The sequence below is a fragment of the Elgaria multicarinata genome, chromosome 2, assembly GCF_023053635.1.
Source record: "Elgaria multicarinata webbii isolate HBS135686 ecotype San Diego chromosome 2, rElgMul1.1.pri, whole genome shotgun sequence".
NCBI classification, from domain to species: Eukaryota; Metazoa; Chordata; class Lepidosauria; order Squamata; family Anguidae; genus Elgaria; species Elgaria multicarinata.
Window position 1 is genome coordinate 13,120,866 of NC_086172.1, and position 15,266 is coordinate 13,136,131.

At 38.8% G+C, this 15,266-nt stretch overlaps 1 protein-coding gene across 3 annotated transcripts in view; it reads right to left on the reverse strand.

Moving 5' to 3' along the window:
- Window positions 1–15,266, reverse strand: part of TRAF3IP1 (TRAF3 interacting protein 1) — a 35,846-nt gene that overhangs the window by 5,748 nt on the left and 14,832 nt on the right. The window contains exons 8-15 of one of the 3 annotated variants that reach the window (XM_063116035.1): window positions 15,051–15,155; window positions 14,134–14,235; window positions 13,074–13,094; window positions 12,600–12,693; window positions 10,303–10,386; window positions 8,935–9,052; window positions 8,276–8,312; window positions 5,095–5,168 (exon numbers count right to left, since the gene is read on the reverse strand). In XM_063116035.1, coding sequence (XP_062972105.1) covers window positions 5,095–5,168; window positions 8,276–8,312; window positions 8,935–9,052; window positions 10,303–10,386; window positions 12,600–12,693; window positions 13,074–13,094; window positions 14,134–14,235; window positions 15,051–15,155 — 635 coding nt within the window. The remainder of the gene's footprint in view (window positions 1–5,094; window positions 5,169–8,275; window positions 8,313–8,934; window positions 9,053–10,302; window positions 10,387–12,599; window positions 12,694–13,073; window positions 13,095–14,133; window positions 14,236–15,050; window positions 15,156–15,266) is intronic. The other 2 variants (XM_063116033.1, XM_063116034.1) reach the window with 2 other exon arrangements.

Here is a 15,266-nt window from a genome sequence, read left to right on the forward strand (position 1 = left end):
CCTACCACAATAACGGCCACCCAATTTAGACCTGCCTCCTTCCAGAAATAAGGGTTTCCGCTCGTGTCAGGCTGTCCCTTAATTGCTGCCGCGCAAGTGGCGGAAGGCCACTTGCCTAACCCAACTGGTGTGGCAGAAGACAATCGTCAGGGGCATAGGCGCCCCTTTGAATAAAACTTAATTAAAACAATTATTAAGTTTTAGTTTTGTAAAAATGGTCTTTCTAGAAGCCTCCTTACCATGAACCAATGCATTATTAAAAGGAGTTCATGCAAGGTGCATAAGTGTGGCCCTTGCTGGGACTCCAAATTCTTTTAAATGTTTCTTATGGCTTGATTTATCATTCTTTCTATGTACATCAATGGCTTGTTTGTTCAGCTGGGTTTGAAGGCAACAAGGACTGTTGCCAAAGACATTTCAGCAATCACTGGCCTACAAATGAAATCATATCTTAATTGTAGAAAAGTATTTCTATATGAAGATTTCCTCCCAATGTTTGGTTGTATAATACACAGTGCGGAAGGAAGATGTTGACAATGTAAAATACTGTGATTTTATAAAGCTGCGTGAATTAATTAGGAATTATACTGAAACAAATGAATACATCTGAATGTATGGCCTCAAACTTTTTCAAAATAGAACAGACTGGTGATTCAGTGCTAAAACATACTAGATTATATATTGTAAGTAAACATTAATGATCTGTTTTAAGATTCAGCTACTAAAGTACTTTTACAAAACAGGCAAAGGCAGGCAAAATTTGTTTTCCAGATGTGGAAAATGAAGAGCAAGGCATATACCTATGTGAGGTGAGGGAAAGAAGGAATGGAAGAGCTGGACCATCTTTCCCCCACCTGGTGCCCTTGGGATGTGCTGGAATACAACTCCCATAACTTTGCATGGTTCTGGCTGGAGATTATGGTCTAGACCAACTATTACACCTTTCTGATTTCAGTATGACTTCAGAATCTGTAGGCTGTACCCTCTGTGATAGCAAACACATTTTTAACATCTTTCATAAACGTACTTGAATAACGTCAGAGAACCACTCCAAAACGACTCTAAAAGTCAGTAGACAGTCCGTTCAGAAAACAACATGGTTAATGAGATTCATATTATCAATTTTTCGAGGATGAGAGTCTTCAAAGTGACTTCAGTTGGGCATGCAACAAGCATTAATAATTTTTAATAGAATCAAATTTTAAAACCCAGGATTTGGAATCTAATCACAAATAAAAATAGAATACATATGCTTTCCAGATGAGAGAGTGAAGGTTTCATATTTTCTTAAATATGCAACTGGGAAGCAACAGAATTGGATTCCAAAAGCATCTTGCATGAACTTAAAGGCAATTCTCAGATTTCCGCAGAGCCCACCCCGCAGCTGCACTCGTGCCATAGAGCTACGTTGCGTCCCGTTCCATGGATCTCCCAACTATCTGGGGGGCACCAGGGGCTGCAGCGGCAAGAAGGCAGGAGCAGATTTCCTCCTCACAGTTCTTTATTTTTAGGCCATAATGATTGCACGTCACCATAATATTTCAGTTATTTTCAGCTCATCACAGTGAAAAATAGGTTGAAATTAGTTGGAGTAACCTCAGATGGGAAACCACTGCTGGATAACAATAAACTTCTATTCAAATATCTAGTGAACACAGAACATCCAACTAATGACAATTGTACACATCATGCAACAGCTCCTAAATGAAATTATCTTGCCTTCTGAAAACAGACTACATGCTTTGACTTTGAATCTTTATGAAAGGTAAATAGATTCAGCCTATTTTATTATTATTTATTTATTTATTTATTTATATAGCACCATCAATGTACATGGTGCTGTACAGAGTAAAACAGTAAATAGCAAGATTTTAACTACCATGCAGCCGTCTTAAGGCAGATATTTAAAAAAACTTGTTGGATGATTGCCCTAGCCATTTATTCAGGATACCAAGGCATATGTATGAATCATAACAACTTCATTTAATAAAAAAAAATAACAATAACAATAATAATATATTTATTACTCGCCTCACCCGCTGGATCCTTTTCTATCAAGGAAAAAAATACTTTTCAATCCTTCAGTGCTAGAGGGTCTATAAACTGCCATTTGGAGCAAAATCCAACACAACGTAGCCACTGGATATGCCAGCAACAAAACAGCATTGTTTTATTGTGTTTTGTGGTATTACATTTTGCATGCTGCCTTATGAGGATTCCCCCCACCCGCTCCGCAAATGACAGGTTAGAAATCTTCTAAATAAAAAGGAACATAAATAAATAAAAGCAGACAAACACTACTCCAAAATTCTGGAACAATGGATCTACATGATCCAAGTGACAAGTGCATTGTTGGTGCTATATAAATAAATAATAATAAGTGGAAAACAAGTGTCTGGAACTACTAAAGGGAGTGGAGGCAAAAAGAGAAAGATGAGCAGAGCAAAGGATGATCAGAAGCTTGGAGAAAGGATTTAACAGGATCAAAGGGGGTAAAGCAAGTGGTTGGAAGGCAAATTCTGGAAGCGTCATTCGGTGCTGAATGCTGTAACACCCCTCCTACACACCTTGAATACACACACACAACCAATACTATGGTGGTTGCATTGGCTGCCAATTAGTTTCCAGGAGAGGGAAGAACTACAGGTGGGAAGAACAAGACTTTCCTTAGAAGTAGCCCTGAAGTGCAGAATTTATTATAGTGCCTTATATTTTTATCCCACCCTTTTTTCAGGGACTTCAGGGAGGTATTCATGGCTCTTCTCCCTCCTCCGTTTTATCCCACAAAAATGTTATTAGGTGGGTTCGGCTGAGAGAGACTGACGAGTCAAAAATCACTAGTAAACTTCACGGTAAAGAGAAATTTTAACTCGGGTCTCCCCAGTTTAAGTCCAACACATTCTTCACTACAGCACACGATTGTGCGCAACAATAAAATATTTATTTATGTATTTAAATGCACAATAAATAAAGTAATAAGGACTTCATTGGACAGAGGGAGTAGACTGTGGACCAGAGATATGATGCAGTCCACAGGAGATGTGCTTCGTTGGACAGGATGGTCTTTAATAGAGGCACTTTGTGGAATGCGATAACATTGATACCTTCTTTGCAAAGATAGCGACATAGGTAGTCAGTTTTGCTTTGTGAGTTACAGAATGATGCAACAATGGAAAAGGGGACTTGTATTGCAGAAATAGCATCAGGAAGGCTAAAGCTGAGAATGAGCTGAGACTAGTAAGGGATGCTAAAAGCAATAAAAAGGCTTTCTTCAGATACATGAATAGTAAAACACAGAGGAAAGAAATGGTGGTTCAACGGCTTAATGAGGATGGCAAATTGATAACAGATGACAAAGAAGAGCCTGAAGTGCTCAATTCCTATTTTGGCTCAGTCTTCTCCAAAAAGCAGGTCTATGACATCCCCTGTCAAAAGTAAAGTACAACTTGAAGGGGAAGGATTGCAGTTTGAGATTGATAAACAAATGGTCAAAGAACACCTAATTTCTTTGAACGAGTTCAAATCTCCAGGGCCCTATGAGCGGCATCCTTGAGTAATGAAGGAGCTAGCAGAAGAACTCTCAGAACCACTGTCCATTAACTTTGCGAAATCATGGAAGGTAGGTAAGGTGCCGGATGGCTGGAGGAGGGCTAACGTTGTCCCTATCTTCAAAAAGGGCAAAAAGGAAGAACCTGGGAACTGCAGACCAGGAAGTTTGACATACATCCCTGGGAAATTTTAGGAACAGATTATTAAAAAGTCAATCTGTAAGCACCTTGAAAACAATGTAGTAATTACTAGAAATCAGCATGAACATAATATATCTTGACTTCAACAAAGCTTTTGACAAAGTGCCCATGATATTCTGATTAACAAACTAGCTAAAAGTGGGCTAGATGGAACAACTATTAGGTGGATCCACAGTTGGCTACAGAATCGGACTCAAAGAGTGCTTATCAACGGTACCTTCTCAAACTGGGGGAGGTAACGAGTGGGGTACCTTAGGGCTCAGTCCTGGGCCCAGTGCTCTTCAACATTTTTATTAATGATTTGGACAAGGAGATGCAGGGAACGCTTATCAAATTTGCAGATGACACAAAATTGGGTGGGGTAGCTAATACCACGGAAGATAGAAACAAACTTCAAAGTGATCTTGATAGGCTGGAGCACTGGGCTGAAAACAACAGAATGAAATTTAATAGGGATAAATACCAAGCTCTACATTTAGGAAAAAGAAACCAAATGCACAGTTACAAGATGGAAGATATTTGGCTCAGCGATATTACAAATGAGAAGGATCTTGGAATTGTTGTAGATCACAAGCTGAATATGAGCCAACAGCGTGATGTGGCTGCAAAACAGCAAATGCTATTTTGGGATGCATTGATAGGAGTATAGCTTCCAAATCGTGCAAGGTACTGGTTCCCCTGTATTCGGCCCTGGTTAGGCCTCATCTTGAGTATTGCATCTAGTTCTAAGCACCACACTTCAAGAAGGATGCAGGCAAGGTGGAGAGTATTCAGAGGAGTGCAACGAGGATGATCAGGGGTATGGAAACAAAGCCCTATGAGGAGAGACTGAAAGAACTGGGCATGTTTAGTCTGGAGAAGAGAAGATTGAAGGGAGACATGATAGCACTCTTCAAATACTTGAAAGGTTGTCACACAGAGGAGGGCCAGGATCTCTTCTTGATCATCCCAGAGTGCAGGACATGGAATAACGGGCTCAAGTTACAGGGAGCAAGATTCCGGCTGGACGTCAGGAAAAACTTCCTGACTGTTAGAGCAGTACCACAATGGAACCAATTGCCTAGGGAGGTTGTGGGCTGTCCCACACTAGAGGCCTTCAAGAGTCAGCTGGACAGCCACCTGTCAGGGATGCTTTGAGGTGGATTCCTGCATTGAGCAGGGGGTTGGACTCGATGGCCTTGTAGGCCCCTTCCAACTCGACTATTCTATGATTCTATTGAAGACAGTAAAAGAATAATATTTGTGTACTGCCCAGAGAGCTTTGGCTATTGTGTGGTATAGGAATGAAACGAAACAAACGAACAAGCAAACAAACAGCTACGAACTTGACGTACTAGCATGTTACCTTCTCAGCAGATTTTGGCAATTGTGATAATTCATAATCTTTCTTTGTTTCCAGTATTCTTTTTACAAGCCCACCTGTTGAAGATCAAAATTAATTTAATTATTAACTACAAAAGAACTCTCTAAGGATGCAACCCATGCATGTTTAACAAGAAACAAAGTCTAACAACTTCCAATATTCCGCAGCCAGCCCTGCTGGGAGTTGTAGGACTTTTCCCCATCTAAACATGCATGAGTTTGCACCCTAAAACGGCACAAAATGCTGAGGAAGCACAATTCACTTTGGGCTTGTTAAAACCCTTTCTCTTCTTCTGGTGTCCTTATGACGTCCTTATGCCATTGAAGTTTCATAATAGTGATGAGGCAACAGGGAAAAGTATCACATCATTATGATATTGTAACTCTCTTCACATGTTGGGAAGCCAAGCATGACTTGAGTCATTCCAAAATGTTTATCAATAAAAGATTAACTAGATTAATAATTTTAATAAGAAATGGAAGAATAACTATGCTGAGAATCTTAGGGGATTAAAAACATTTTCCCCATAGCTTCATTATTTCTAGACATTTTATATCTCTATTCTTTCTATTAAAGTCTTATTACATAGTTTTTAGAAATCATTGGTGGGGAAATAAAGGCTTGGTAATAATATATAAACACCTTGTCTTAATTTCTAAAATAATAATAATAATAATAATAATAATAATAATAATAATAATAATTCTTACCCGCCTCTCCGATTGGATCGAGGCGGGGAACAACAGCAAGCATAAAATACTGATTAAAAACATGGTATACACTGTTAAAAAACACCCTAAAAGCATCCTAAAATTCCACTGGATAGGCATGCCGGAAGAGATCGGTCTTGATAGCTTTCTTGAATGCTAAATGACTATCAAGCTGATGAGTCTCCTCCGGCAGGCTATTCCACAGTCTGGGAGCAGCATAAGAGAAGGTCCTCTGGGTAATGGTTGTCAGCCTAGTCTTTGCTGACTGAAACAGATTCTTTCCAGAGGATCTGAGTGTGCAGGGCGGATTGTACGGGAGAAGGTGATCTCACAGGTAGCCTGGACCCAAACCATGTAGGGCTTTAAAGGTGATAACCAACACTTTATACTTCGCCCGGAAACTAATTCGCAGCCAGTGAAGAGATTTTAAGACTGGTGTAATGTGGTCACCTCTAGATGTACCGGTGACCAACCTGGCTGCCATATTTTGAACTAGTTGAAGTTTCCGGACTAGGCACAAAGGTAGCCCTATGTAGAGTGCATTGCAGAAGTCGAGCCTCGAAGTTACCAGCACATGCACAACCATCTTTAGGTCTTCTAACTCTAGGAAGGGGCGCAGCTGGCATATCAGCCGAAGATGATAGTAGACACTCCTGGCCGTCGCATCTATCTGGGCTGTCAATTGGAGCGATGGATCCAGAAGCACCCCCAAACTGAGAAAACAGTCTTTCAGGGTGAGTGTAACCCCATCCAGAACTGGTTGACACACCTCCAAACCCAGGTTCTGGCCTTTGACAGCGAGCACCTCCATCTTGTATATATTTCATAAACCAAAATTGTTCAATTCTTCAGGAAAAAAACAAAACCAGTCTTTGGGGGAAAAAACCAGGCTTTCCCCCCACATTCCCCCCCCCCCCCAGGCCTTCACATCTCTACAGATGTTAAGAAAGCAGGAACCGGACTGAGTATTTGCACAATACATAGGGGAAGGAAGCCAGCAGAATAAGAACGTGGATAGTGACAGCAAGAAAAGACAGAGACTGGGTTCCGACGACACCATAACCAGTTAGTTATGCGCCTTCAAGTTGACTTCAATTTATGGCCCCTATGAATCAGTGGCCTCCAGTTGCATCTGTTGTCAACCACCCTATTCAGATATTGTAACTTCATGTCCTCATCTTCCTTTATGGAGTCCATCCATCTCTTGTTTGGGCTTCATCTTTTCTTCTACCTTCTGCTTTCCCTGGCATTATTGTTTTTTCTAATGAGTTATTTTTTCTCATTATATGTCCAAAGAAGGATTGCCTCAGATTCAGCATTTTTGCTTCTAGTGAGTGTTCTGGCTTAATTTGTTCTGGAACCCACTTACCCTATTTCTTCAATTCTAACATGCACTTTTCCCCCCATATAAACATTTCTAAAAATGGGGTGCGTCTTAGAATCGCGGGTGCGTCTTAGGGTTTTTTTTTCTGTTGGTGGTACTGAAATTAGTGTGCGTCTTACAATCGATGGTGTCTTACAATCGAAGAAATACGGTATTTGTCTTTTACGTGGTCCGTGGAATCCGCAAAACTCTCCTGCAACACCGCATTTCAAATGTGTTGATCTTCCTCCTATTCGCTTTATTCATCGTCCAGCTTTCACATCCACACACGGAGATCAGAAATTCCATGGTCTGAATAATCCTGACTTTGGTTTCCAATGTTATATCTTTACTTTTAAGGATTTTCCCCAGAACTCTCACAGCTGCCCTTCCTAAAACTAACCTTCCTCTGATTTCTTGACTATTGTCTCCATTTTGTTTACTAACTGTGCCAAGATATTGATAATCTTTGACTAGTTTGAGGATACTGATAATCTTTGATGGTGGGTTAAATAGTCAATGGTTGGTTATGTCATCTGTCGGGACTTTTTCACACCACAGTTGGTTATTCAGCCAAAGATAACCAACGCAAATAACCAACACGGTGCAAAGTTGATTATTTGAACAACCGTTGGTTATTGTGTCACGTGTTGGGCATCATAGACTATTTTGTCACACAAAGTTTGCTATTTTCAGCAACTACAGAGACCCCTGGTAAGAGGGACCAAAGTGGCAGCTGCTGCTCTAGTTCAGCTGGCAGAACTCGCAATGGCTGATGGGATACTGGCGGGAGAACTGGGGGGTAGAGAGGGCAGGGATGTGTCAATCAAACACTCCGTTGACTAATAATTAACTCGACTCTGGCCGTAATCTACACTATGGTTGAGTATAATCATGTTGAGTGGGCAGTAGCCCTCGATAATCAAACGTGAAGTTGACTATTAATCCACCATTGACCATTGCGTTGTCCAAACTCAGCCAGAGTGGAGGAAAGAGGATGTAGCTCTAAGCTATACTAGATTTACTGCTTTATGAAATTAGCTATGTGGGGAAAAGCTCAGAAAAAATCCTAATCAAAAAGAACACTTACCATGCTTCTCATCTCCTTCCAGCTCTACTGTTGCCTCCTGAGTAGTAGCAATTGAAGAGAAGATAGAAAGAAAATTTACATTATTTACAATCTTCTTGAGGTAAAGACGTTCAGAGACAATACTTGGGGTTAGCAGTGAATTTTCTCACTCTCCTAAAAAGGGGATTATCGTCTCCACCCCACCCTGACTCTGAAGATTATCAGCTCATTTGGAGAGAACTGCTGTATTTTACAATTCTATTCTTCTTCCCTGTAAAATAAAAAAGGGACCTCTACCGTCCACCCTGGGGATCACAGGTTAACGTACCAATTCAGGTGGAACTTGAAATGTGTCTACCATTAGATCCTTAGAATATTAGCTATGGAGGATAACCCGATAGCAAGCATTTTCAGGTATCTGCGCTGTATCTTATTTGGGCAAGATTTGAAGGAATGAGCCATGAGATTTGAAAGCAAAAGTTTTAGGCCTCTAGGCTGCCTCCAACTGTTGATTCTCGAGACTTCCATCTTCAGACTGGCTGCCATAATTCATGAGCCTACCTTCAATAGCCTAGTAGATAAAACAACCTAATAGAATCCTTCAAGGAAAGAGACTCAGAAAAAGTAGATATTACATTAACTTTTAGTTGACATTTGAATGAGAAAATTCATTAACCAACCATTGCTATTTCTGTCATTTCAGGCAGCTGCAGTGTGGCCTCAACAACAAACTGGTCATCATCTTCCTCGTCCTCTTTGTCTATAATAACATTTGCCACTATTTTGCCACTGCCATTTCTAGAAGAAAGAAAGCATAAAACTACCTCAGTGAGAATGTTCTGGCTGACGATCAGTGAAAGCAGAAAGCAGAGCTCAGTCTCTAACAGAAAAGTGAGCATCACATTCAGCAGTTTCTAAAAATGAAACATTTCAGGGGCAGTGGGGGCATTTCCAAGAAAAAATGGACATTTGGGGGGAAATTGAAATAACATTTATTTTCTTATCAAATCCAATTTACTTATACTAATTTAAGAACATGAGAAGTATTATATCATGCAGTGCAATTCTAAGTGGGTCTGCGGGAGGCGAAGCAATGAGGCAGTTTTTACAAATTAATTAGCCTTGCTTTGTTCCATCTCTCTAAATAATATAGCTTTAAAATACTAGTATAACACAAGCTGATTTCTCTAGTCAGCATCTGAAGGATCAATAGCTTCATTTCTGAACTTTCAGTTTCAGTTTCATGTACTTCAGAAAAAGGAAGGTTTGCATTAAAAATAATTCGCCTTTCACATTGGTTTGCAACTTGATTGTGTGTGTGTGTGTGTGTGTGTGTGCATGTGTGTTTTCAAACATTCGTTCGATTATTTCCTTGATGCAAAAGATGGCAAAATCTGAGACAACTGGGAGACAAGAAGTAGGCTGTGCTATACAAATGCTTGGCCACCATGCTGTAAGAGCAATAGGCTAGGCAGAACGTACATTTGAGATATATATATATATTTCCAACATCAAGTCTTAGGGGTGTTATTTATTCAATAATCCAATCAAATTCTGTAGCTATACTATCATCACAAACATTACTACTATTCTCTTATTGCAACAATATTAATTGGCTATAACAGTATTGTTTTAAAATATTGCTTCAAAATACTTCACATCACACTGAAAGAGAAAGTATTTCATAAGAGGCGTTTGCAATTTTCTCCAGAATTTCCAAATTTCTCCAGAATTTCCAAAGGTTATTAAAACTAATGCTTTGACTTTTAAATAAATAGCTATAGATTGTAAAGCAGCTTCTGAAACAGGAGCTTGCACCAAATTAAAAGTTTGTTGTGGTATAGTAGAATTCTAGGGTTTAATCCATTTCCCCCACATTTTGTATAATTATTTACGATGACATTCAGATCAGAAAAAAACTGCACTGAGGACAGTCATTTTATTAGGCTACTTGGAAGCTTAAAAATTCTGAAACTGGACTACATTTGCTAATAACTAGGGAATGACATGGCAGAAGTGTTGACAATATTTGTCATAACTCATATTACCTCTCTGGCACTAAAACCTCTGCACTTTCTTGGCGTTTTATCCGGGGTGGAGCGGGCCTTGCACTGCTGGGTCGTGGTAGTCTTCTGTGAAGTGGATTAAAAGTCATCTCAATTAGAATAAATAGGCTCATAAAACCATGTACTTTGAATGAATCCCCCAAACCCAATCATTTCTAACCTTGCTACATCTTCCTCAATAAATAATATGCTTTGTAATAACAGGCACCAGTAATTCTTAACGAACTACATTCTAATTATTCAGAACACCAGGGGGGAATATAAGCTTAAACAAAAATCCAGTCAAAGATCAGTACATTAAACCCCATTTATTTTACTGAAAAACACTGAATAGTTAACTAAGCAGATCTTTAACTTCTACTGAAATCAATGGGACTGAAAAATACTTTCTTTTGGCTGAGCAGTGCCCTACTTCTGTTTGCATAATCAATGGTTAAGGGATACAGAGAACTAACTTAATTTGACCTTGAAGAATAATCTTTCCCACTGGAATGCCAAGAATTAAACAGTTTTAAAATTCTAATCTTGCCAAACAGGTGCAATTAATTTAACATTAGCAATGCAAATAAATATGAATATTTCTTTTATTTATTTTTATTTATTTATTAATTACATTTCTATACCGCCCAACAGCCGGAGCTCTCTGGGCGGTTCACAAAAATTAAACAAGTAATAGAAGGCAGTAGTTATTAAGTAGTACTATATAAGGTGCCAGGAGGCACACAACTACTCCAAACACCAATAAAACGTGATAATTATCAGATAACCCATTTATTTACAATTTGTAAAGATGTGTAAAACAAACTGATGTGTCTCAAGGTGGTTAACAATCACAATGTTGGGTACTATAATAACCAATAATATATACCATACATGAAAGAGTACAATTATAATACAGTCCAACAATATTACAAACTTTTATAACACTTAGCACCTGAGACAATTGTCTCAGGTGCTAAGTGTTATAAAAGTTTGTAATATTGTTGGACTGTATTATAATTGTATATATTATTGGTTATTATACTACCCAACATTGTGATTGTTAACCACCTTGAGACACATCAGTTTGTTTTACACATCTTTACAAATTGTAAATAAATGGGTTATCTGATAATTATCACTTTTTATTGGTGTTTGGAGTAGTTGTGTGCCTCCTGGCACCTTATATAGTATCACAAAAATTAAAAACATTCAAAGTATAAAACAACAGTGTAAAACCATACTATAAAACCAGATAAAAACAGCAGCAATGCAAAATTACAAATTTAAAACACCAAGTTAAAATGTATTTATAGACTGTTAAAATGCTGGGAGAATAAAAAGGTCTTCACCTGGCGTCTAAAAGCACATAATGTAGGTGCCAAGCGAACCTCCTTAGGGAGCTCATTCCACAGCCGGGGTGCCACAGCAGAGAAGGCCCTCCTCCTGGTAGCCACCTGCCTCACTTCCTTTGGCAGAAGGAAGTGGGGCAGCCCCAATTGGGGCTTTAGAAGCCCCAATTCTTACAATTGGGGCGTCTAAAATTAGGTTTATGATAACATGTATTTTTCATTTTTCTCCAGGATATGTTGCTCTTGACATTTAAAGCCCTAAACGGTTTGGGGCCAGGTTATTTGAAGGAACGCCTCCTCCCATATGTACCTACCCGGACCTTAAGATCATCTACAGGGGCCCTTCTCCGCGAGCCCCTGCCAAAGGAAGTGAGGCAGGTGGCTACTAGGAGGAGGGCTTTCTCCGCTGTGGCACCCCGGTTGTGGAATGAGCTCCCCAGAGAGGTCCGCCTGGCGCCTACACTGTACTCCTTTCGTCGCCAGCTGAAGACCTTTTTATTCACTCAGTATTTTAACACTTAATTTTAACTTAAATTTAAATTATACTGTTTTAACTCTGTATTTTAACCTTATATCAATTTTGCTGCGTGGTTTTATCCTGATTGTGCTTTTTATATTGTATTTTGTATTTGTATTTTTAACTTGTTGGTTGTTTTATGATGATTTTAATTTTTGTGAACCGCCCAGAGAGCTTCGGCTATTGGGCGGTATAAAAATGTAATAAATAAATAAATAAAAATAAATTGATCCAGAGCTCCAAGCAAACACGGTTTGTACACAAAGTTCATGTATAGGAAGGCTTCCCTATTCATTCTAAATATGTTTAAATCTTTGTAATGGAAATAAATGGCATGTAAGTGTTAACACTGGGTGGATTGTATCCCAAATGTTCAGCCATAGTATTATAGTTAATATCCATTTAATAATAAGAAAGATGCACAGACAGACCTTTGGGTGACTTGGGGAGGAAGTTCATTAGTAATTTCATTATTCTCAGAAACAGCTATTTTTTCAGGGGCAGCAGAGTTCAGAATATCTCCTTCTATTAAATAAAACAATTCCATTATATGCAATTTTGAAAGCTGTATTTATATCAAATGCCTATTACTCCTTTTCCAATCCTACTGAAACCAATTATAGACTTCCTCACATAGCTTTTTAGTTTGTACAGAATTAAATTCAGTATTGCATATGAAACCCGGGCCAATATGTATATGCAATGTCACTCTCCTTTATTACATATACAATATCATATTCTAATTTAAAATGAAATTAACACTATATTCATGTTAATCCACCATTCTGAATACAAAACGTATTTCCACGTTCAACATTAATGAAGTTAAAATACACTAAAAAAATGAAATAAATAAAATAAATAGTAATGTAAGGATTTGTCTTTAAATTCATTATTAATTTTACCTGCATCACTGGATGATTCACCTGCAATATAAATGCATACTGATTAATTTTCAGACATAGGAGCAATTTAAAAATAGATCAGGTATCATGCTGTTTGTATGCAGGACAGGGCAGAAAATCTTGTTGATTACTGACTGACTCACTGTCACAAAGTTGCTAAAAGCCTACTGAGGTCAGGATGTGCTGTGTGTGTGTGTGTGTGTGTGTGTGTGTGTGTATAAAGTGAGGAGGGGATTGGAACATGCAACCATACATAAAATTGTATGCTTCCCTCCATCTATGCCAGGGTGCTATGTGTTTTGACACTGGAAAAACAGCACCCAGCAAGTCATAATTAGAAATAGGAACTCTTGCCCCCATCAGTTTCTATATCTTCTCCAGAGAAAAACTGTTGACAAGAAAGACTCTACACTTTATAAATGAGATAGTGAGGAAAACAAAATCCCAAGTGTATTGTGATAATTACGTTTAGAAAATTAATAGGTTTAATTATTAGGCAGTGGTAGTGTTTGCACATCACAATATTGATGGTGCTATATAAATAAATAATAAGAATAATAATAAGCCAGCATGCTTGTGCATGCTGCTTGATTGCTCCCCGCTTGGCTCCACCTGCAAACGGTAGCAGCTAGACACACAACAGGCCTTCTGTCCATGGCGTGTTTACTGTGATAGGCAAACAAGGAATAAGCCAGAGACACGCTAGAACTCCTAGTTTGTCCATCATGATAACCTAGCCACGGATGGAAACGCCATGGTTTGTTTAACTGTTCCTGCTTGCAGCGGGAGCAACGAACACAGCATGCACCAAAACAGTGGCTTGTTCATAATAAGCCATAATTTTGGCTTATGTGCAAATGTGTCCAGACCCTTTAAGTTACTCTCTGGAAGGCATTAAAATGGAAGCAAAGTTTTTAACATCAAGTACGCAACATCTGAAATGCAAGCTGTAAGGTGCAAAGAAAAAATGGATTAAGAATCATAAATAAAATTTAATCACATGAATTAAAACTACATCTTCCAAAGAGAGTACTGAAGAAATGGCTACTGTTTTGCTTACCTCTCTGTTTTACTGCAATTTCTGCTTCAACTTTTCCATGTAAAACAGTTGCTGATTTTTCATCTGCAAGTTTAGCTGCAATGCTATTAGCTCCCATTATTCCTAGCATAAAGTTTTTAGTTGGAAGTTATTAAACTAGTTAACGGGCAAAATGCTGTGCTAGATAGTACTTTAATGTATTGTTCAACACAGGTACAAGTATTTCATTTACCACATACACCTTCTGGTCTTTAAATCAGACTTCCCCTACCAGGCAGCCTCAAGATGTGTGAGATTACAAGTCCCATCATCCCCAGCCATCTAAAAGGCATGAGGTTTCCAAAGGTCCTAGGAACCTAAAAAGTAGAGTAGTTTCCAGATTCTAGGCGTCTAGGTTGGGGCAGCTCTCACATTCACACCCTCCCCAATTCCCCACCATTAGATATAGGAGCAGAAAATCACTCTGGCTATATAGGAAAGGAGGCCATAAACTTTCCACCCAGCAGGCAAGTCTCTGCAACACAGGAGGGAAGAACTCTTGTCGTTTGAGAGTTCTCAACCTCTGCTCTAACCCTACTGGTAATACTTGTCATCGGAAAGTAATACTTCGTATCATGTAGCTCTTTATGGAAACCCTGAAGGGTAGATCAGAATTACCCTATCCTGCAGAAAAGTGATTGAGTCTAAGTGAGACTCACTTAGCAAGTTTCCAACAGACACAACATTTACACCAGGGATTTTCTGATTCATAGCTTGATCTTGTCGCCGCTATTCCTATACCAGCTCTCTTGGATTCTAAAACAGTTAAGAACACTTTTGTTGATTTGATATTACAAGACCAATTACATGGTAAATCTGAGGTTGCATTGTATGGGTTACTAAATATTGACACCTATTTAGCACTCAAAGATCAAGCAAGAGACCCTTGCTTTTCTTACCTGGCTCTTGTTCTGCAATAATTGGCTCAACTTTCTCTTTTAATATGTTAGCTGTCCTTTCAATTGCACCACTAGATAGTGCACTTTTACTAGTTTCCTTTCGTCCTGACATGAAAGAATTTACAATGAGATGTATACTATTAAAAATCCTTTAAACAGGTTTAGAATCAGCAGATTCTTTATCAAGCTCTTCATCAACACAAGCAGTTATCTACC